Source organism: Periplaneta americana, chromosome 16 (genome assembly GCF_040183065.1).
Source record: "Periplaneta americana isolate PAMFEO1 chromosome 16, P.americana_PAMFEO1_priV1, whole genome shotgun sequence".
NCBI classification, from domain to species: Eukaryota; Metazoa; Arthropoda; class Insecta; order Blattodea; family Blattidae; genus Periplaneta; species Periplaneta americana.
In genome coordinates, this window is record NC_091132.1 from 174,071,306 (window position 1) to 174,094,353 (window position 23,048).

A 23,048-nucleotide genomic window follows, 5' to 3' on the forward strand; every position below is an offset into this window, starting at 1 on the left:
ACTGCAATTATCAGCCATCTTTCCTCTTTTTTTCAAATAAGAGCAATACAATTCATCGCCACGTGTGATATCATTTTCTACATTCAGTCGTCATAAAGAGTATAAATTTCAAACAGCTTTGATAAATGTGTCAAGAAAATTCGCTGAGCTATCGATTCCAGCGAGAAAGTCGCGCCAGATTTTTGCCTCGAACGAGAATCTCTTCCAGTGTGAGGACGTCCATTTGAATCCATGTTATCAATCTTTGAATTTACTCGCAACACATTTCTCGCTAGCGAAAAGTCTTCAAGTGTGTTACGGAGCTTAGGCATATGATCAAGGCGGAGTGTATTGATGTTCGTAATGTATTACGGAATCCGAAATGGTATTTTATTTGAGTTTCAGAATACCGCGTAAGTACTTGCATACAGCCGCTTATAACTTAAAAAAATTAAAAGCATACGTGTTTTTTTATTGATGGTACAAGGGAAAATAAATAAATACTTAAGAAATGTTACTTGTACCAAAAATAAATAAAATAACGACGTACTTTCGCAGTACTCTATTCCAATCAGTTACCCATTATATGGCTAGTAAATTGACAATGTTTTGCCGCTTTATGTTACCTCTGACGTGAAAGGTCTAGGATATCATATACATTTTAATGTCATGTGATTATCTGTCGTGCTTTTCTATATATTTCAGATGCCCAGGAAGCCAGTTTTAGTTTGAACCTCCCAGTGACCATAACAATACTTCCTTACGTACGTACAAATAGCTTTAAAGGCAGCGGCAGGTTCATTGCCGCCCTCACATAAACCCACCATCGATCCCTATCTTGTGCAATATTAATCCAGTCTGTGTCATTATATCCCACCTCCCTTAAATCCATTTTAATATTATTCTCCTATCTACGTCTCGGCCTCCCCAAAGTTCTTTTTCCCTCCGACTTCCAACTAACAATCTATATGCATTTCTGAATTCGCCCATACGTGCTACATGCCCTGCCCATCTGAAACATCTGGATTTATTGTTCCTAATTATGTCAGGTGAAGAATACAGTGCGTGCAGTTCTGCGTTGTGTAACACAGAACTGTACGCATTATCCTAAATTATTTGTTACAAATTTTATAAAATATAATTTTAAATAGTCCAAGGCGAAGTATAAAGATCTATGAAAAAATGAAGAAACATACCTTCAACATAATACTTAACAAAACACATCATTATCTATTAAGTATGTGCCAATTAGCGTAAACTCGGTGAACTTTAAATCCTGTAAATTCGAAGTGAAGAGAAATATGTTTATAACTAATTTATTACAAAAGAAATAATATTAATAAATAAACCTTGAAAACCAACAAAGTGAGTAGTATGTAGCTACAAATTATAGCAGGCATTCCGAATCTTCCACAAAACTGCAACATTTATGGGATCACAAAACAGCTGTATACAATGAACTTGAAAATCAACGGCGTAACTTTATTGATATAGCAGGCGAGACCCAACAATTTGGCTAGAATTCTGATACACCACAAATAATGCTTTAAAATGTAGTTTATACAATATTTAATATTTAGAAGAATTGTCAATCACTTTGCCATTAATAATAACCGTAAAAATTGCTAAACACTGCAGCCATATTTTCATTTGTCTTGTTTTTTTTTTTTTTTTTCCGCCAACACTCACTTAGTTTATAATACATCAACAACATTGACGTTTGATACGACCGCGAACATAATTCCATCGATACACACTTATATTGTAACATTAATTTACATTGAAAATCGGCATTAGTACCAACACATGTTCTGGATAGTAAGCCTCCGGGTGACAGTTAATTACAGTGTTGCCGACGTATGGTTCTGGCTATACTCAAGGTAATAAATCATTATTGATATAAAATGCCTCCATAATTTATTAACAAGTTCTGTAAATAGTCATCTACTGTCCAGGATAGCAATACATGTACCAAGAGAGAACTGTAGGACCAGTAAAACATTTAATATAAACTATGCTAGGACATGTTATTACAAGTACTCTGCACTTCTTAGAATCTGTTCCTTCTATAATAAACTGAGTAACATTGACATCTTTCAGGATAGAACCACACTCTTGAGAGAAATAAATACCGGCAGCGTTCAAAACACTCCATAAGTATTTTGATAATAAATAAGCAGTGGCGGCTCGTGGGTATTGAATTAAGAGGGGCTGCATACAAAAATAAACCAAGCAACTTACTTTATTTAAAGATTAGTTCCATGCGCCTTATCTTGCAAGTTGTGTTTAAATGAAACAGGCTCATGTCAGTAGATTTACTGGTATTTAAAAGAATCCTGCGGACAAAATTCCGGCACACCGGAGATGCTGATAAAACCCCTGCAGTTGCGAATGAATTTAATTTTTTATATACAGATTTGAACTTTAGAAATATCTAACTGGCGATGTTGTAGTTGGTTGTATAATATATCTACATGATACATCAATAAATTTAAAAAATAATTGAGCCAGAAATTGAATGCAGGCTATTCAAGAGTACGCACCAGAGCGCTTGCTTCATTTATTTTGATGTTAGATGTTTCAGATTCCATTATGGTTTGAAAACATTCTAGCAATGGCTCCTTCTCATGAACAACATTTACTGTTCTTATTTTAAATCCATCTTGTTGCCCCAGCTGATGCAATTGTCTTTGAAACACATTAATCTAATACAGACTGTATGGAGATCGAGAGACGAAAGCAGCGATACTGGATAAATTATAAAAAAATATGCGAGCCTTTGTATTATGTTTAGCGGCTCTTTCCATTGTGAGATTCAACTGATGGGCACTTAATTTCACATTTTCTCCTGAACTGTTAAGGTACTGAACTGAATAGACTGTAAATATTGTACAGAATTAAACATTGTTGCACTTGTTATACTCACAACATTAAAGAAAATGTATTTAAAACTGCGCGCTACTGACAAACTGCTGCAAATTTTGCAGCGCCTGGAAACTCTGGATTCACGGCCAGAGGCAGCAGGGAGGAGGGGTAAAACTAACGCGCAAAGCATGCGAGACGAGACTGGCAGCTCCAGGGGAGGAAGTGGCTTCACCTATAGTCCTTGTCTCTGGTTTCGCTCTGGCAGCACCAGGGGAGGAAGTGACTTCACTAACGATTGCGTGCATGTCATTGAGAGCGAAATTTAAAAAAAAAATTCGAGCTGCTAAATAGAGACTGTATAATAAATGTGTTTCACAACATAAAACGAGACAAGAGCCACAAATGTCTGGGGGTGCTGCAGCTCCGCAGCCCCTCTTCGAAAGCCGCCCCTGTAAATAAGTCTTAACTGGTTTGCATATTGTATTTTCGGTCTTCTTTCTCAAATTATTTCATATCAATTATCATTACGAACTCACTCCTAATTCTGACTTAACGTAGGTCTAGTCTCTCATCAGTTATTGTATTATTGTTACTAATCTGTGACTAGTTATTTGCATTTCATCACTGGCTCTATTACTTTAATATAACCTAAGTTTTCTTCATACTGTAAATACTTTTGTTTTTGTTTACCGAGATTTACATGTAATATTTGCTTGGTATCTATTGTTGAGTAGTATTGGATTGTAACTGTTTAAGTTTAAATATCATTATTGTATGTATTACTACTGTTATTTTCATTTTATCTACTCTGTAAATTGTTGAGTGGATTAAATAAATAAATAAATAATTTTATAAGTGTTACTCTTGTGTACATGTTTATTAACATTTTGATCTCGGCTTCCTTGATTATATTCCGCCATCAGTTGAATGTCTCTCTCTTGTGTGTGTTGTGTAGTGTTGCATTTTCATTGCCTTCCTCACAATTCAAATCTTTGTCCGTCATAAACTTAATTTGAATGGAAAGAAAATTGCTGACAGTGCAGTGTTTTTATTAATTTTATTCTCTGTTTGCAGTGTGTGATGTAGTATCCATACATTTAGCACATAGAAAGAAATTGTAAGGCAATTTGCATTTAATGATATTGGAATACCCATTTTATTTTGGCTGCTAGTTAGCATTAAGGATCATGAACTTCAGTACATTGAAATTTTGTTGTTATATTTTCATTTCTTGAGAGCATGTGAACTAATTAAAAAAATTAATGTTCTCGTTTTATAGTTTGCAATTTTCCGTAACAGTAGTTATGCGATATACAGTAGCGTGCAAATTAATCCGAACACGACATATTTTTACATTTTCTGTCATTGTTGGCCTCACAGCTGCTCATACCGCTTTAATTGGCATCTGTAGTACGTGTAATTCCATTGTTGAAGGTCTGTCATTATTTTTTTTTAGAATATGTGACATTTTGCCTGTCATTTCGTACTTATAAGCATTTCAGTTGTGTTGAAGACTTAATACTGCAATCCTGTGTACATTCTGTCGTCTTCACAAATGGATACAACTCCACGAAAACGGTCTAAAATTATAACATTAGCAGAGCATTCTTCTATGACACAGAGGCAAATTGCTGCAGAATGTCACATCGGTTTGGCTACCGTTAATTCGATCATAAAACGATACAGGGAGACTGGATCCATCACACCCCAGAAAAAAGGAAACTGTGGCCGGAAAAGGAAGACTTCACCTGCAGATGATCGCTTAATTGTCAGGAAAAGTAAATTAAATCCTAGACTAACTGCTGTCGACTTAACCCGCGAGTTAATGGCTACGACTGGGGCGAATATTCACGTCACAACAGTGCGGCGTAGGCTTTTGGAAGCTGGACGAAGGGATCGTAAGCCTATTAAAAAGCAACTGCTAACCCCTGTTATGTGCAAAAAACGCTTAATGTGGGCAAAATTACATCAACACTGGACAGTGAATGACTGGAAGAATGTACTTTTTTCCGATGAGTCTCATTTCGAGGTCCACAGCCACCGTGTTTCTTACGTACGGAAAGGATCCGAAAAAGTAACAGCAGCTCATCTCCAACAAGCACCCAAATACCCCCCTAAAGTAATGTTTTGGGGTTGTTTTACACATGAAGGGCCTGGAGCATTAATACCTATCAAGGGAATGATGAATTCTGACAAATATATTCACCTATTGGAAACCAGAATCGTACCCCAGCTGCAAAAATCATTTCCGGATGGCAGAGGTGTGTTCCAACAAGACCTGGCACCATGCCATACGTCTCGAAAAACTACAGAATTCTTCAACAAGAAGAATATTCAGGTACTTCCCTGGCCAGGCAACTCACCCGACATCAACCCCATTGAGAACTTGTGGTCGATTTGCAAAAGAAGAATGAAAAAATGGATTGTTCTACAAAGGAGAAGATGATTTCTGCCCTCATTGGTGTATGGTTTTGCGATGAAGAAATGAAGAATATTTGTGGGAAATTAGTGGAATCCATGCCAAATCGTCTCAGAGCTGTTATTAGGAACAAGGGAAGCTGCATAGATTACTGAGGTATGTCTTAGATCCTTTTTTTTATCCCGTTTGAGTGTTTTTGCATAAGTAATTACATTGTTCGGATTAATTTGCACGCTACTGTATGATCAACGTACAAAATGTTTGTTTGCTGTACTGCATAGGCTTGATAGGCGTACGTAATTGGGTAGATGCAGAGCCGTCTTCAGTTACAAGCCGGAGCATGGTTAGGTGTGGCAACTCAGAGTGGATGCGGGCAGAGGCGAAATAAAGGCATGACGTTTGACGTTTTATTGTTTTGATTTCGTTGTCACATGTACATTTTCGACATTAATTTATACAAAACTAAGTGCATATGATAAAGATTCAGTGTAATCATGTACGTAATTTATTACGGAATCCGAAATTGTATTTTATTTGAGTTTCAGAATACCGCGTAAGTACTTGCATACAGCCACTTACAACTTTAAAAATTTAAAAGCATACGCGTTTTTTATTGATGGTACACGGGAAAATAAATAAATACTTAAAGAAATGTTACTTATACCAAAAATAAATATAATAATGACGTTCTTTCGCAATATCCTATTCCAATCAATTAATGGCAATACCCTATTCCAATTTATGTGGCTAGTAAATTCACAATGTTTTGCCGCTTTATGTTGTTACCTCTGACGTGAATGGTCTAAGATATCATATACATTTTAATTTCACGTGATTATCTGTCGTGCTTTTCTAGAAATATTTCAGATCCCCAGGAAGCCAGTTTTAGTTTGAACCTCGCCAGTCACCATAATATTGTTGTCCTAAATTATTTGTTATAAATTTTTTAAAAATATTATTTAGATACGCCAAGGGAAAGTATAAAGATCAATGAAAAAATGATGAAACATACCTTCAACAAAATACCGATACGTAAGAAAACACATCATTATCTATTAAGAATGTGCCAATACGCGTAAACTCAGTGAACTTTAAATCCTGTAAATACGAAGTGAAAAGAAACATATTTATAACTAATTTATTACGAAAGAAATAATATTAATAAACTAACCTTGAAAACCAAAGAAGTTAGTGTCTGCATCTACAAATTATAGGTAATTCTGACGTAAAGCAGGCATTCCGAATCTTCAACAAAACTGCAACATTTATGGGATCACAAAACAGCTGTTTACAATGAACTTGAAAATCAACGGCGTAACTTTATTGATATAGGAGGCGAAGTACAAGGCTTCTTGTGTGAAAATTGTAGGTTATTGCGTCAATAATAGTAATAATAATAATAATAATAATAATAATAATAATAATATAATTCCTTAAGCCTTTTCATGGAAAACAGTCATTGCGAATGAACGAAAAAGAAGTTAGGAATTAAAGACTACATTACCTGTGCTCAATAATAACTTTTAAAACTAATCGTGTATTTCAATTTTGTATGTATTACGATATTATCATTAAAAATATAAGAATCTGAATTAGGTCGTACCTACCTTTTCAGAATGGGCATTTCAGTTGGCTTTTCTTAATAGACGTCAGTTTGTGATTCTACTTATCTAGTTGCGATGAATGTTGTCAAGATGGAGCCTGAAACCGACCCTTTGGATATACAGTTAAATGAAGATACAGATATAAAAGAACGGAAGCCTTTATTGGAGGTAAGTTGAAAAATTGAGCTGTACTTATATTCTTTCTGCATATTATGTTTCAGTTATATAGTATATATTTATTTTAATGAATTTTATGAATTTAAATGCTATTATAGTCACAATCATGCCATGGTATGAAAGAAAAATTTCACAACCTCGAGCGGGAATCGAACCTGCGACTTCCTGTTCTCCGGTCAGGCGCTCTGTATAAGTGTAATAAACTAGTAGATTCTGAAGTGTGATTAATGTAATATGTAGCTAATCGGCGATGTATGCAAAGGAGGGGAAGGGAACTGGCCACCCTAACCCATTAACTCCTGGCCTAGTTGCCTCATAAGTCATGCCTTGTTGGTGTCACTTGTGAGGTTTAGTCTTGTCTTCAGACAGTTGACTAAATAACAATCTTGTAGATATTGTTACATATTGTTCTCACTCAGAAGCAACAAATTGCTATTTGCGTCTGGATTCTCATTTCTTATCTACAGTTTCAATTTTTTTTATAATTCCTCCAGTATGCTGCAAGCAGCAGCTAAGTGCTCGCATGTATACCTAAAGTGTTGAATGTAAGACATTAATTTAATCCTTAAAAAGCAGAGATAATAAAGCGATTTTCCTGTCTCTGTTATGCAGGAATGGAATTCATCAAATCCTCAACAGGTTTGCATGAAGGCAGAGCATGAGGACCACAGCTCTTATCACACTTCTGAGGTGAAAACGGAACAAATGCTGATGCCAGTTCCTTTTCCCCTAAAATGTGAATCTCAGGTAAGTGGAGTGCATTGTTTGTGCTAGCATGGTATGTCAGAGCTGCCAACATTACGATCTTGATTTGTTACATGTATCTTTCCTATCGAATTGTTCTGATTTGTTCAGTGTGTCAGATATTCTGCGTGCGTAATGAGGCAAATGTTCTTTAATTTTGAAAGTATGAGAAGATTCGACTGTGGTGCAATTATACTTTCATGTTACTTAAGATGTACAGAGAAAGTATTACTGATGATTTCCGTATGTTCCTGAAACTATTGATAAGCATTGTATCTGAAAATATTTATTAATATGTCATCTGCCTCTCATTTATCATGGGTTTTCATATCTGCACTTGGTAATTTTAAAGAAATTATGACATCATTGATGACAAATTATTGCGTTATAAGGTGGCGATATTGTGATCGATAGATCGATAGGTGCAGTCGTGCAATGTATCGTAGTAGCTTTGACTATAGATTTGGTCCAACAAGCAATTCGGAACGCGGGTGCGAATAATCAACTTCTTTCGACGCATGCGCCAGTTGTGTACGATCTGGGAACTAGCTCGGGATATTACGTTGTTGAAACGTTTTTTGAACTGTTCTTTCAGGACCTTCGAAGTTTCTTCTCATATTAAAAGTATATTTATCAACCTTACTTAATTCTTCGTAAAATATATCCTCATCATCTTCCAAATCACTCCTGATGAAACATTTTTTTTTTTATTTTAACCTGTTTACTCTCGAAGCATTTTAAACATAACTTCAGATTAAACCATCTGCGCATGCGTCAGCAAGAACTTCCATTTCCTTCTCTTAATCGAGAACCAATTTCACTCGTTCCGAACGAGTTCTAAACCACGTTGGAACAGGAAACTGGGGGTTCACTGTCTGTTCTGAATCAGTTCTAGTCTTGGTTTGGTTGTTAGAATTTTCTATTCAATAGATTATTGCATTGATTTATGTTCAGATGCACTGTTTCTAGTGTAGCTGTATTGGTAATCGCGTTTACTGAACTTCAGTTATATATTAATGCAGTTTGTGAATATGTCTTGATTTTGAATATTTCTGTGTCTGAATAATTTATCTTAATTTTTGTGTACTTTTTTTAACTTTTCCCTTTTATAAATTGGATGGCTATTACTTCATTGTTGACGTTGCTAACGTCTTTGTATCATATGTGGTGGCAATATTGGATTAACTTGATATAGTAGCCATTTTCGTAAAAACAAATTCATGAAAACCACAGGATTATTGTTTTTATTTTTTTGTGTCATGTATGACGTTTGAAGTTTGTAGGTGTAATGAATAGCAGGTTTAAGGGGTGTATCTCCTAAAATATGGTTAATTGATATATTTTATATTCTTTGGGTTAAATAAAATTTATTACGAAAATCCAGATTATGTTTTATGGTTACCATGTTGGTCACAAATATTTTCATGACGTCTTCAATGATGTTACGACCTTTCATCGTATATTTAATATTATCCTGCACTCATACATTGATTTGTTAATATTCGATACAATTGAGAAAATTAATGTGGATAAATGATATCTAATATGACTGTATGTGGAAAGAATCACTAAATGTATACTTATCGACATTCGGTTGACAAGATTTTCTTCTGCGAATTTTGTCATACATAAGACGAATACAGTATGCAAATTCTTCCTCTGGAAAATACGTAGGTTGTTTAATCACCATGTAAGTGATCAGGCAAATCCCACTGTAAACCAGTTCCGAATGCCAGTCATTGGAAATATAGAAATACTACTGGAAGCCATTGCTATATTAGAATTACTCTTTGGTCATAAATATTGTAAATTTATTTCAACTCGACAATAGGATTTTATTCTTCCAACAATAATTCCTTTCTACAATTCACCTTAAACGCTCTCGTCAACAATAGGATTTTCACTCAACACAGTATTCGTTATAGCACTCCACTGACGGCAATGACAATTTACTTGGACTATTACGAACAACAATGAACTGTTAATCTTAACCAATATTTACAAAGCACTATTTACAAATCAGAACTATCAGTTCTCAGTTCACAGTTCTTCTAGCTCAGTCACTCGAGTTCACAGTATCTCGAACCACAGACCTTCAGAGACAGTCCACTGCACTCGAACTCAGGTCCCTCCAACTGCGGTCCACTGCACTCGAACTCAGGCCTTCGGATGCTGTCACAGTTGCGGACGCACACTCGAGCCGAACTCCGGTACACAAGACTGGCTTGCTTGCTCTGGCTTACTCACTGACTGGCTGACTAATCAACTGAAAACTGCCCGAGTTCGCTGGCGTTTCTTCTTTTATAATCACAGCGACGTAGCCTCGAAAGTTCGACGCGTCTCCTGAGATAGCTCTCCAGAACAATCCAGAGCCCTCTCCTCTCTACCAGCACCAGATGCGCGCGCACTCTCCTCGTCGCGTAGGCCCTTTCCCCTCTCTTCTCTCCGCCGCGCGCCGTCCCTCAGTGCTCCGTGGAGCCTGTGTCGGCTCACGCGCGGTCTGCTCTCTTGCGGGACGCTGGTCGTGAGTTCGAATCTCACGTCGCTGTCACAATATGTGCTCATGCTGAAATGAAATTAAATACCTCCTTTGAGAAACGTTGTAACAAATTTGTTACAAATGGGATTTACAACATTGTTTGAGTGAGGTATTCAATTATCCATTAATGCTGATCTATTTGCTTTTGTTTCTAATGAGGAAAAAAACATTTTTGTAATTCAAGAAGGAAGAAGTGTTTCAAAATAAGCAAATATTCCTGATAAAATTAGCAATCAACATCATTCTCTCTCAGAATGTGTTTTTAATATAGGCTTGTCTAGTGTCCAGTTACAGGAAAGAAATCTTTCTCCTAAAATTTCTGTTTCAATTGAAATTATATATGTAAGAATTAAGAAATTACGACAAGAGAAATATAGAAAAATTACTGGTTTATAAAATTGTAAATGTGATGGGAAATATTTTGTAGTTTTCAGTAGTGAGTAAAGTATGTCTTATTAATATCTGCATTTTCTTTGATTAAAATGTAACACAGCATTACACGGATTAAATCTCAAACTCATTCGCTTCTTTTCGTAAAAAGAAGAATTTAATGTTTTCCAGTTCCTGGTCTTAAATATCAGTTGTTTTACTTTATGTTCAAATTCAAATTTATTCACAATTTACAATAATTGGAATGGTACATATGAATAGATACCCGAAATGAGCATATGTTCGTGCTCGGGTACAGTCCTATAGTCTACATGAATTTTACAGATATCAATAATAATGCTGACAATAATAATTTTTATTTATTATTAATTTATTATTAATATTTGTGTGCTGAACAACAGCCAGAGGCCAATTATAGTTCAGTACAATATACAAACAGAAGATACAAAGGTGCAAAACAAAAATAAATAATATCATAAATAACAAAAACATACATGAATACAATTGAGTACAAACAGTAAAAACTAATAATCAAAACGAAACTAAACCTTAAAAGGATCTAAATTGTGCCCATGCAAATTGGCATATTTTATGCATCTACAGACTGGAGAAAGTGATTTTGAATTTCGGTTATAAAAAATTTTTTGAAATCTTAAACCTTTTGTAGGAATACGAAGGCTGATATTGTTTATGATAGACTCACAATCAATATCACCCTTGATAACTTTGCAAAAAAATTGATAATCAAGATTTAGACGTCTAGCATAAAGGCTACAACAGTTAAAATATTTACAGGTAATATCATAGTTAAAGTCAGTGGAATTGGGTATATATCGAAAAGCACATAAGGAAATAAATTTTCTTTGAATATTTTCCAATTTAACCGAATCGGTTGAAGTAATGGAATTCCAGGCTACAGATGCATATTCAAGTTTAGAGCGAACCAAAGTAAAGTATAGAATTAATAGTGACTCAGGAGTAGAAAAAGAATAAGTTATAGACCTTATTAAACCAAGCATTCTTATTGAATGATTATAAATATATTGAACATGATCGTGAAAGTATAATTTAGAATCGAGTAGTACACCAAGATCTTTTATAGAATTTTTCCTAATAATATAGGCGTTATTAAGAGAATAATTAAATTTTATGGAAGTAGTTTTTCGAGAATACGAAATGACAAAAGTTTTTGTTTCATGAATTTTCATTCCATTAATGTCAGACCAAAGTTCAATGGAGTTAATATCATTTTGAAAAGTTTGGCAATCGGCAGAACTATTTATTGAGCGAAAGATTTTGAGATCATCAGCAAATAACAGGTAGTTTGAACTTATTCTTTTACATATGTCATCAATAAATCATAAAAATAATAGAGGGCCCAATGTAGATCCTTGGGGAACTCCACATAAACAATTAAATGGGTCCGAGAGAGAATCACCAAGACGAACACAACATTGTCTATTAGTTAAATAGTTTTCAAACCAGCTCACATAGTTAGAAGAGAGACCAAAGTTTTTTAATTTATTTATCAGAATATTGTGAGGTACAACATCAAACGCTTTGCTAAAGTCGATATAAATTGAGTCAATTTGACCTTGGGTTTCAACAACAGGCATAACAAGATTAAGGTAGGATACTAAGTTTGTAGTTGTTGATTTACCTTTAGTAAAACCATGTTGTGCTGAATTAATTTTATTCTTAACATAAAATGAAACATGTTTGTGGATTATTTTTTCAAAAATTTTTGAGAAATTGTTTAATATTGAAATAGGTCTATAATTGGAAACAACATTTTTTTTTACCATTCTTAAAGATAGGAATAACGGATGCTTCTTTCCAAAGCATAGGGTATGTACCGGTTAATAAACTTAAATTAAATATAAAGGTTAAAACGGGTTTTAGAATATTAGAACATCCCTTAATAATAAAATTAGGAATGCCATCAGTGCCCTTTGATTTATTAGGTTTAAGCTTTTTTATGGCTAATGAAACGTCTTCAACTGTAATTTTAGGTAAGGATAAGAAGTCAGTAGAATTATACTCCAACAAACAGAGATTAGAATTAGGCTGTTTTTGAATCGATTTGAATTGATTAGCAAATGCATTAGCAATTTCTTGCTGATCAGTAATGTGAATCCCATTTATTAATAATTCGGTGGGATAATTATTGGATTTACGAAAAGATTCTACGTATTTCCAAAATTTCTTAGGTTCATTCTTCAAATTTTCATCAATGGATTGTAACCATTTAAATTTGTCAGATTTAATCATAGCTTTAACTTGTTTTCTGTAATTGGAAAAAATTTGATAATGGTGATCAGTTTTGAATTTCTTAAAATTTCTATGTGCTTTGTTCTTTTTCCTAATAAGTATACGCAAGGTATTTGAAAACCATTTAGGATAGTGCGATTTTTTTACGAAAGTGACAGGAACAGCAAGAGAAATAGCTTTGTTCATAATCTGGGATAACGCGTTAGCAGCAACGTTAACATCAGTAGTTTGATATATGGAATTCCAATCATGATTGTATAGAGTGGAATAGAGTTTCAAGTAATCACCTTGAGAATAATTTATGAAGGTACTAGATTGGCAGTGATCAGGTAGCGACAAATACACTTCAAGATTAATGGAGATAGATGGATGATAAGAATCCTCCAAAACTAGAGAATGATTGGCTAGTTTTACTGTACTATTAATAATATTAGTAAAGACAAGATCAAGTAGATTTTTATTTGAGACAGTAAAATTAATTTGGTTTAATCCCAGAAGGCAAGACGAGGAATATAAATCACTGGACTTAATTTTAGAGTAGTAATGAATATCATTAAGATTAAAACCAGTTGACCAATCCATACCAGGACAATTGAAATCACCAATAATTACTATTCTAAAATTATGAGTATCAAAGTTTTTTTCAAGAAAATTGAGGTAAGATTTTAAGTGATTATGACCGAAATCAGGTGGGAAGTAATGATTTCCAATTAATAAATTAATACCATCAGCCATTTTAATTTCAATCCAAACACATTCATTAATAATTTCTAAATCATATCGCCGACAGGTAAAAGGTAACTGGTTGTTAATCGCTGTTAGGACACCCCCACCTCTTTTTTTATTGGTGTCCTCATACGTTCTGTCTGCTCGAAACACAGTATAATTGTTAGGGAATAAGTTTGTATTTAATACTGATTCAGATAACCATGTTTCAGTAAGACAGATAATGATATCATTATTACTTACTACATTTTGAAAAATTTCATCAATTTTTGTATTAAGACCACGAACATTTTGGTAAAATATCTCAAGATGATTATTAGAACTGTGCATTGAGAGTTAGAGAATAATATTAAGAGGCATTAACCCTAGAATCAACTGAAGTACCTGGTGGAGCAAAATGCTGCTCAGGTTTAAGTTTACCAAAAAAGGGTGCAATGAGGCATCCCGCAGGCCAAACATCAGAATTATTAATTAACTCGAAATCCCTCTCATCAACTGAGATATGAAAAGAGGAATACGACTGGTATTTTGTTTTCAATTTAGTTATTTCGAGAGACCTTAATTTACGTTGATGAAAGAGTGAATCCTTAATATTATTCTCGTTTACATTAGGACTAAATCTAGAAACAAAAAGAGATTTGGTTCTGATTCTCTCTGGAGCCATTTCTAAGTTGCTATTAGTTAGAGTGCCAACTTTAGGATCTCGTTTCTTAAATTTTTTGCGAGTGACAGTTTGAAAACCATCAGAGTCTACGTTATTTGATAACGCAACAGTGCTATCGTCTGTGCGTACGACAGCAGAGATTACCTCATTACTGTTATGATGAGTAAGAGCAAATGAAGTACTCGGTGCTGACTTCGCATGATTGCGAGAATTAACAGTGTCAGACAAAACACTACTGTAGGATTTAGTAACCGGGTGAACAGTGGACTGTTGACCCAATTTAGGGACAATCTGATCAGGCTTACAAGGACAGGAATTTTTTACCAAAATCTCGGCCATTTGTAATTTGAGGGCAGTATTCTCGCTCTTTAATTCACCCATTTCTTTTTCAAGATTTTTAACATGCTCCAGAATAACTGTTAAAGTATCTAGAATGGATTCACTATTCAATCGTACCGTCTCTATTTGAACAGAGAGAGATTCCTTACTTTGTAAATTAGGTAGTTCATGTTCTCTAGCAGGCGAGATGATCTTCTTATCGGTCTTCTTGGTCGGTTTCACAGGAGTGTTATCACCATGAACCGCCTTCGCAGCACTGGTACACTCATCACACTTGAAGGAGGAAATGCCTCCCTTCATGAAAAAATCGTATTCCACTTCACTCATATTTAAACAATCAAGATGAAATCTTAGGCCACAAGGCCCAACACACTTTAGGAACTTTTGTCTGCCGAAGAAAGCAGCGCTACATTTAGAACATGTATCTTTACTAGGCGGCATTGTACGCAGTTAACTAAGCGCCTTAAATGAGGACACGGACGAATGTAGTAACAACTAAACACTGTGAAAACAGCGGAGCTACACAAAAAGTCGACTGCTCTTCATGACGACTAGAATAATAATAATAATAATAATAATAATAATAATAATAATAATAATAATAATAATAATAATCGTGACTGAGATAATACAAGCGTAGTAATACAAATTAATAATAATAATAATAATAATAATCGTGACGGAGATAATACAAGCATAGTAATACAAATTAATAATAATAATAATAATAATAATAATAATAATAATCGTGACGGAGATAATACAAGCATAGTAATACAAATTAATGATAATAATAATAATAATAATAATAATAATCGTGACGGAGATAATACAAGCATAGTAATACAAATTAATGATAATAATAATAATAATAATAATAATCGTGACGGAGATAATACAAGCATAGTAATACAAATTAATGACAATAATAATAATAATAATAATAATAATAATAATAATCGTGACGGAGATAATACAAGCATAGTAATAGAAATTAATGATAATAATAATAATAATAATCGTGACGGAGATAATACAAGCATAGTAATACAAATTAATGATAATAATAATAATAATAATAATAATAATAATAATAATCGTGACGGAGATAATACAAGCATAGTAATACAAATTAATGATAATAATAATAATAATAATAATAATAATAAAACAAAATATTAATGAGAATAAAATAAATACTAAGACTGATAAAATCAAATATAAAACCACTTAGTGAGAGTTAACACAAACTTAAATAAGCATATAATAACCAGAAAAAAAAATAACGAAACTTAAAAATCTGTTTTCTTTAGTAAGAATATTGTAACTTGAGTTAGAGGACACAGATTTAATCTAAATTTCTTCCATCTCATTTCCAAGAAGGTATCAGTTTTCACTTGTACTTGGTAATTATTAGATCTGTAGTAATGAATTGTGATAGACAGTTAATATTTTAATGAAGAATGTCAACAGTGAAATAAATTATCTTACCGAAACCTACATATTGAAACACGTGTTTTATTTGTTTCTGTTACTATATGGTTTCATGATATTGAAGAAGATCCCCTAATGAAATATGATGAGTGAGACCTAAAGTCATGTACACGTACATTCGAAATGAATCTACAGTGATTGAACATTTCCAGTCTGAAATACAATAGCATTTAATTAGCACAGCACCAAAACTCTTTTCAGGAAGACTCTTATGACGTGGACAGAGTGAAGGAGGAGCAAAGCCTGGAGGTGAAGACCGAAGAGGATGAATTCTTGTCTGAGAGGTGAGTGCATGGAATCGGTCTACACTTCTTTACTTGATGAGCTAATTTATAATTGATTAAATGACAACCTTACTCGTGTTAATTATGTAAGCATGTGCGGCTTACAGCTGTTTCGGTGCTACTTGACACCATCATCACAGCCTACTAGATCTCGGCGCTGTCTCAACTTCGCTGCCTGTTGTGTGGATGCGTTCGTGTGATGAAAAGTTGTGTCAAATAGTGTGTGTGCGTGTGTTATGAAATAGATCTGTGTGTTGAGAATTTGATCAGGGTGTGTTTTAGTGTGTCTGTATATTTCGTATTGTTCTAGTGTGTTGAGTTTTTGGTTTTTGGGCTGTATGTGTAGGATTTCCATGTCTGTATTTATGTTATTGTATGTGTGGTTAGCATTAGTTATGTGTTCGGCATATGTAGATGTATTGTGTCCTCTGGTTATTGCTTTAATGTGTTCTTTGTATCGAGTTTGGAAGGATCTGCCTGTCTGTCCAATGTAGAAACTGTCGCAACTATTGCATGTGAGTTTGTATACGCCTGTGTGGTTGTATTTATTTGTTTATGTGTTGAGATGTCTTTGTAGTGTGTTTTCTGTTCTGTATGCTAAGTTGTATGAATGAGGATGCGATCTTGTGTGTGTTTTTGTTTTCGTATGTTAGTGTGATATAGTTCTTGTGTTTTTGTGTCTATGTTCTGTTTTGTGTGTTTTTGTGTTTGTCGAGTTTTTGTTTTGTCTTCCTTATGATATTGTCTATTATGTTTGGGTTGTAACCATTTTCTTGTGTTGTGTATTTGATTGTGTTCACTTCTTCATTGTAGTGTTGTTGGCTCTTGGATTATTTACTTCTTTATTCTTGACGTATTTGTTTCTTTTCTTCTTTGTGTGGTATTTATTTGTTTACTTATTTGTTTATTCACTTATTTATTTGTGTTTTATCATTTTACGGTGTTATCGATTCTTTACTGCCGTGAGATTTGTAACTTATATTAGTACCACATTTTGATTCCAGCATTGTAAATTCCGATGACAACGAAACATCGCTACTGAAGAAAACAAGTCCTAAGAATTGTATAACCTTTGAAAATCTGTCATGTGATAGTAGTTCTGAACTTCAGACTTGCGAGGAAATAAATGAAAGTGAAAACAGCTTTCAGGCAGAGGGCGTCAGAGGAAAAGACAAGAGTTCATTTAAGTGCCAAATTTGTGGACTGTTTCTAAACACTGCTTCAAGACACAAGGCTCATATTCGCTTACACAGCGCCGAAACGAAAGAATTTAAATGCGATGTCTGTGGCAAAGGTTTCTCGCGGGCTAGAATTCTCAGAGAACATGTGCGAACTCACACGGGGGAGAAGCCGTACAAGTGTGAGATTTGTGGTAAATGTTTCTCACATTCCGGTTCTATTTCGGTTCATAAACGTGTACATACTGGAGAAAAGCAATTCAGATGCGACATTTGTGGCAAATGTTTTTCACGCTCTGCAATTCTTAGGGAGCATGTACGAACGCACACTGGGGAGAAGCCATACAAATGTGACGTTTGCGGAATGTGTTTTTCACATTCGGGATCTCTTAGAGTCCACAAACCTATACATAGCGGAGAAAAGCAATTCAAGTGCGTGAAGTGCGGGAGATGTTTTTTACGTTCGGCTGCATTAAGAGACCATTTGCGAACGCACACTGGAGAGAAACCGTTTAAGTGCGACAATTGTGGACAATGCTTTTCACACGCGGGATCCCTTAAAATTCATGAACGTATACACACAGGCGATAAGCAATTCAAATGCGGAACTTGTGGGAAATATTTTTTACGTTCGGTAACTCTTACAGAACATGTACGAACGCATACAGGGGAGAAACCGTACAAGTGTCACATATGTGAAAAATCTTTCTCACACGCGGGATCCCTCCGGGACCATTCACGTTCTCACACGGGCGATAAACCCTTTAAATGCGAGATATGTGAAAAATCTTTTTCACACTCGGGTTCCCTCAGAGTCCATGCACGTACTCACTCCGGGGAGAAGCCCTTCCAATGCGATACTTGTGGGAAATGTTTTTCAATATCGGGAAATCTCAGATATCATGAAGAAACACACGCCGAAGAGAAGCAATTCAAATGCTGCATTTGTGGAAGAAGTTACGCATTATCGAAAAGTCTAAGATACCATAACTGTAAGTACAAGACGAAAATCATTAGAAATGTACTTCCTGAGTGAACACACATTTTTAATATCAAGGAGACTGAAATGTGTGCACAATAATCATATTCTTGAAGTTGTTCTAATGTTGTTTGAATGATATGTTGTTACGATCAAAATATTGCTCACGTGCAGATGTCTTGTGTAAATCGATCAGCTGTGAATGATTTGTTGGGTTTATTTATCATGGTGTTCATGTAAAAGAAGATAATTACAGTGAAATAGCAGCATAACAGATTTCTAGGAACTTCTGAAATTAATTCTTTATAGTGGAATTTCGTTCTATGGAAATGTTATTTCCTTAAAAAGAAAAAACGTGCTTGATCTACCACCTCCATTTATGCCGTAAATACCGCTATTTTGATTAAATGAAATAAAAATCTGAATCTGCATTTAATTTGAAAAGTAAATGTTTAAAGAAAGACATTCATATTTAATGAAGCACAAGGTAAGACAAGATGTGTCTTATGGCGTGGGAAATCATGTTGTGAATTAGTGAGTTGTGATTGATTGAAGATACTAAAAGACGAAAATAAGGAAACGACTATGAAAGGTAACACAAAAGTCGTAGTAGACAAAAGAAATTACCTAGATGTTTAATGGCCTCGTGACCACTATGCAATTGCAATATATTATAATATACAGTATGGCCGTACTTGCTAACTAATTGTACTCTGTATTTAAAATATTTTTATGCTCGAACATGCCGAAATGTAGTAATTATACACCTGGTAGCAGTTCTTTAATGCATGTCATTAAAGTACACCTATTCATTAAAGTTCAGGTTTTCGATTCTCGGATATGCAATCGAAAGACAACTAGCAAAACATCACGCAGGCTGGAAATCAAATATTGTCGCAGAAGGTTATGTTCTGTTACTATAATAATTAGCGTTAATTGTAAATAATATTCAAATAAATTCAATTTGTTATTCGTTTTTCAACGTCGAATTCAATTTCAAGGTTATATCAAGTTTAACGTTTATCTTACTCTCTAAATTATATCAAGGTCGTCGACATTCGTTGCCCGAAAAAAAAATCAATAGCTACGCGTCTGCGCACATCTCCCAATTTACGAGATTTCAGAAGGTCAGTTCACTCCCCAGTCACATAAGAATAATATGAATACTTACGAATAATTTCAAGTTAGAAATATGGTCGAGCATAAAAAGTCGTATGAAACCTGCCTTTAATGGTAATTAAGAAGCTCGTATGAAAATTATGAAACTCGCGCTCGTTTCATAGACAAACATACTCGCGTCTTAATTACTATCATTATAGGCTCGTTGCATAATGTAGTATTTCATTAGAAAGTTTTTTTGTTGATGGAGGGCAATTTTTAATTATTTATACTGTTTTTTATGATAGCTTCATGCTGAAATATGTTAACGTTAACTTATATGGCAAAAGAACAGAAAACAATTTCTTATACTGGCGCTCATTAAAATTTGATTTACTGTATAGCATCTGAGAAATCTTTGCGGTGATCGCATACTACTTAAAAACAAGTAAATTTCGTGTAAAAAAATATAGTCAAATTTGCTTTGTATATAATAAAATTGCAGCCACAGTGCTTTTTTTTTTTTCTGGAAAAAAGTTTACTGGAACTCTATCACTCGATCACATTATACAACAAAAACGTAGGTTTAAAAATATTAGGCCTACATACCTCATATTACAATAAGTTCCAAACGGAACTCCTAGATTTTAAGCATAACGAATTTTTTTTTCGATTTCGAGCTATAGTATCAGGGTCAATAACGGAAGATGGCAGCACTAGATTGCATGATTTACTTTTGCACCAACGATAATAATGAGAATATGTAAACTCTTGGACTCGGCAGTGGCGGCGATTTTAATTTTCATTTTCGCTTATAAAATATATCCCATTGGAATTTGTAATAGCAAAAAGTTTACCGGAAAGCGTTGTGGCTGAAAAAAAGCGCTGTACAGGTATATCTTTGTTTTATGGTTTGTACATGTGTTTCTTATTACAGCTTTGTTTTTAAAGTTTTGTACGGGTCTCCTACAGATAGCGCTCTGAACTGCCATCCTGAGTTTTAATCCAGGCTTCTAAGTACCGCAGCATGGATGATCATCCTCTTCCATATTCCAGGTGTCCGTTGTGACTTCTGACATCCCTTTTCAACATCCTTGTGAAGATATTCACTGTTCTCAATGGCTCCTGAACACACAATTCCTTTTGAATTTTCTCATAATAAGAATTAAATTGATTGAGGTCAGGGGAACGAGAAGGCCAGGCTTTTTCTCCTCCACGTCTTATCGTATTTACGCGAATGTAATGCTTACCTTTTTTTTCTGTAAATTCTAGTCTTCAAAATTGGGGTGCGCATTAGGTTCGGGTGCAAATCCGTTCCGCATGTAGTTCGCCGGTAACTTATAATATTTTATTGTTTGTTACGTCATAACGCATTGCTGCGATTCTCGACTTCATTGCAGTTATTCATTTATTCGTTGGCCTATTGCATAGAGCAGCGTTTCTCAAACTATGGTCCGCGGACCACTTGTCCTTCAAAAAAGACAGGAGAAAAATAAAAATTCAAATGAATTGCGTATCACACTATAGCTGAAGATCTCAGAGTTTGGAAATGGTACATAGCAATCACCTTTCACTTTTTCTCCCTTTACCGATATTTTATGAGCACAACAGGTTCTTCTTCATCTGAAGTTCGCTGGCTCTCGCTGGTAAGGTATTCACAAGGCTATTTGAATTTAGACAGAAAGTCCTGTTACTTCTAAACGAAATTAACAAAGATTTTACGTCATTTTTGCTGATGACATGTGGCTTAGTACATTGGCAAATCTTTCAGATTTATTCTCAAAACTAAACGAACTAAATCTCTCTCTCTCTACAAGGTAATTCTTTGACGTTGTCAATGGGCATGAGGAAATAAAGGGGTTCGAGAGTAAACTTGGTTTTTGGGTCAGATGTGTAAAACGGGATTTTTTCACAATTTCCAACCCTAGAGTCTTTTTTGGTTGAAAATGATCTCATTATTGGACTATAAACAATGACATACAGTATATTCCCATGTCGAAATTCTGAGATCACAATTTGAAACTTATTTTCCAAGTAAATATTACGAATTTTCATGGGTTCGTGATCACTTTCATTGCGATATTGAAACTAACAATCTTTCATTGAGTGAAAGAGAACAGTTAATTGAACTCTCGAATGAAACCAGACTTAAAATGAAATTCCAAGCGGAAGATATGGCTGATTTCTGGACCTCAGCACAAGTGAAAAGAGAATATAGTGAACTATACAATGAAGCTTTACAGATTATAACTCAGTTTGCTTCTACGTATCTGTGTGAGAAAGGGTTTTCATCATTAATCCTAATAAAAATAAATTGCCGAAATCGACTCGATGTATGTGACGATCTCCGACTTAAGCTTACCAGCATACATCCAAATATAGAACAACTGTGCCAGAATCGGCAGGCTCACCGATCTCATTAATGTAAGTATCAATATTCATTTTCTTTAGTTAAAGATTATCCAAACTCTAATAGCCCTGAATTATTAAAGAAACGAAAATGAATTTTTTCCTATTAACATTAACTTAATTAGTTAATACTAATATAAAATTAATTGAATTAAATTAATTTTAATTAGGGTAATTAAACCTATTTCAAAATATAACTTTACTGGTACTAAAATATCCTACAAAATGATAAATTTGCTTTCGAAGGGAACAAGAGTAAGGTGGTCCACAGAACTGTTCTAACTTAAAAAAGTGGTCCCCACTTCAAAAACGTTTGAGAAACGCTGGCATAGAGGATTTGAATGATTGTAAAAGCAGTCCAGAAGTGCTGCATTTCAAATGCTTTGGTTGGCAGCGAAGATGATGGCGGGGAAAGAGGAAATGAATCTAGTGACGTACACATCTCCGAGGATTCCAGTGATGAAAGCATTATGGAATAGTGGTGAGTCAAATGTTTACTTACCGTATTTAATGTAACAATAGCCCAATTGTATATATTCTGTTTTCCGAAAGTTTACATACAGATCCATTGTTGTATTAAATATAAATTTAAATAAATACCGTATATCCTAACATTGATGCGCATTATATTCAAAACAAACTCTTTTTTTTTATGATTTTAAGTTTCAAATTTGGTGTATTGTTGCTAATTAAATTCTGTGATGTAAACAATTACTAGAACATAAAAATTGAGACGATATTATTAAAATTCTTCAGAATTTCAGAACACGGTCAAACACGATTTACGTTTCTGCCTTCTCAATGTGCCAAAAATTTCGTCTCTAGGACCTAGAAGCTAGTAGACTATTTAAGGAAAGAGTGTTAATAAATGTGTGAAATTCGTGCCTCT

At 34.4% G+C, this 23,048-nt stretch overlaps 1 protein-coding gene across 1 annotated transcript; it reads left to right on the top strand.

Annotated features, from left to right (window-relative positions):
* Positions 1-3,780: 3,780 nt before the first annotated feature.
* On the top strand, positions 3,781-22,635 carry LOC138691980 (zinc finger protein ZFP2-like). Its single transcript, XM_069814686.1, has 5 exons — positions 3,781-3,961; positions 6,879-7,035; positions 7,657-7,791; positions 16,413-16,495; positions 17,500-22,635. Exons 2-5 carry the CDS (start codon positions 6,943-6,945, stop codon positions 18,707-18,709), a joined length of 1,521 nt encoding a protein of 506 aa, XP_069670787.1. The 5' UTR covers positions 3,781-3,961; positions 6,879-6,942; the 3' UTR covers positions 18,710-22,635.
* The last annotated feature ends 413 nt before the right edge of the window (positions 22,636-23,048 follow it).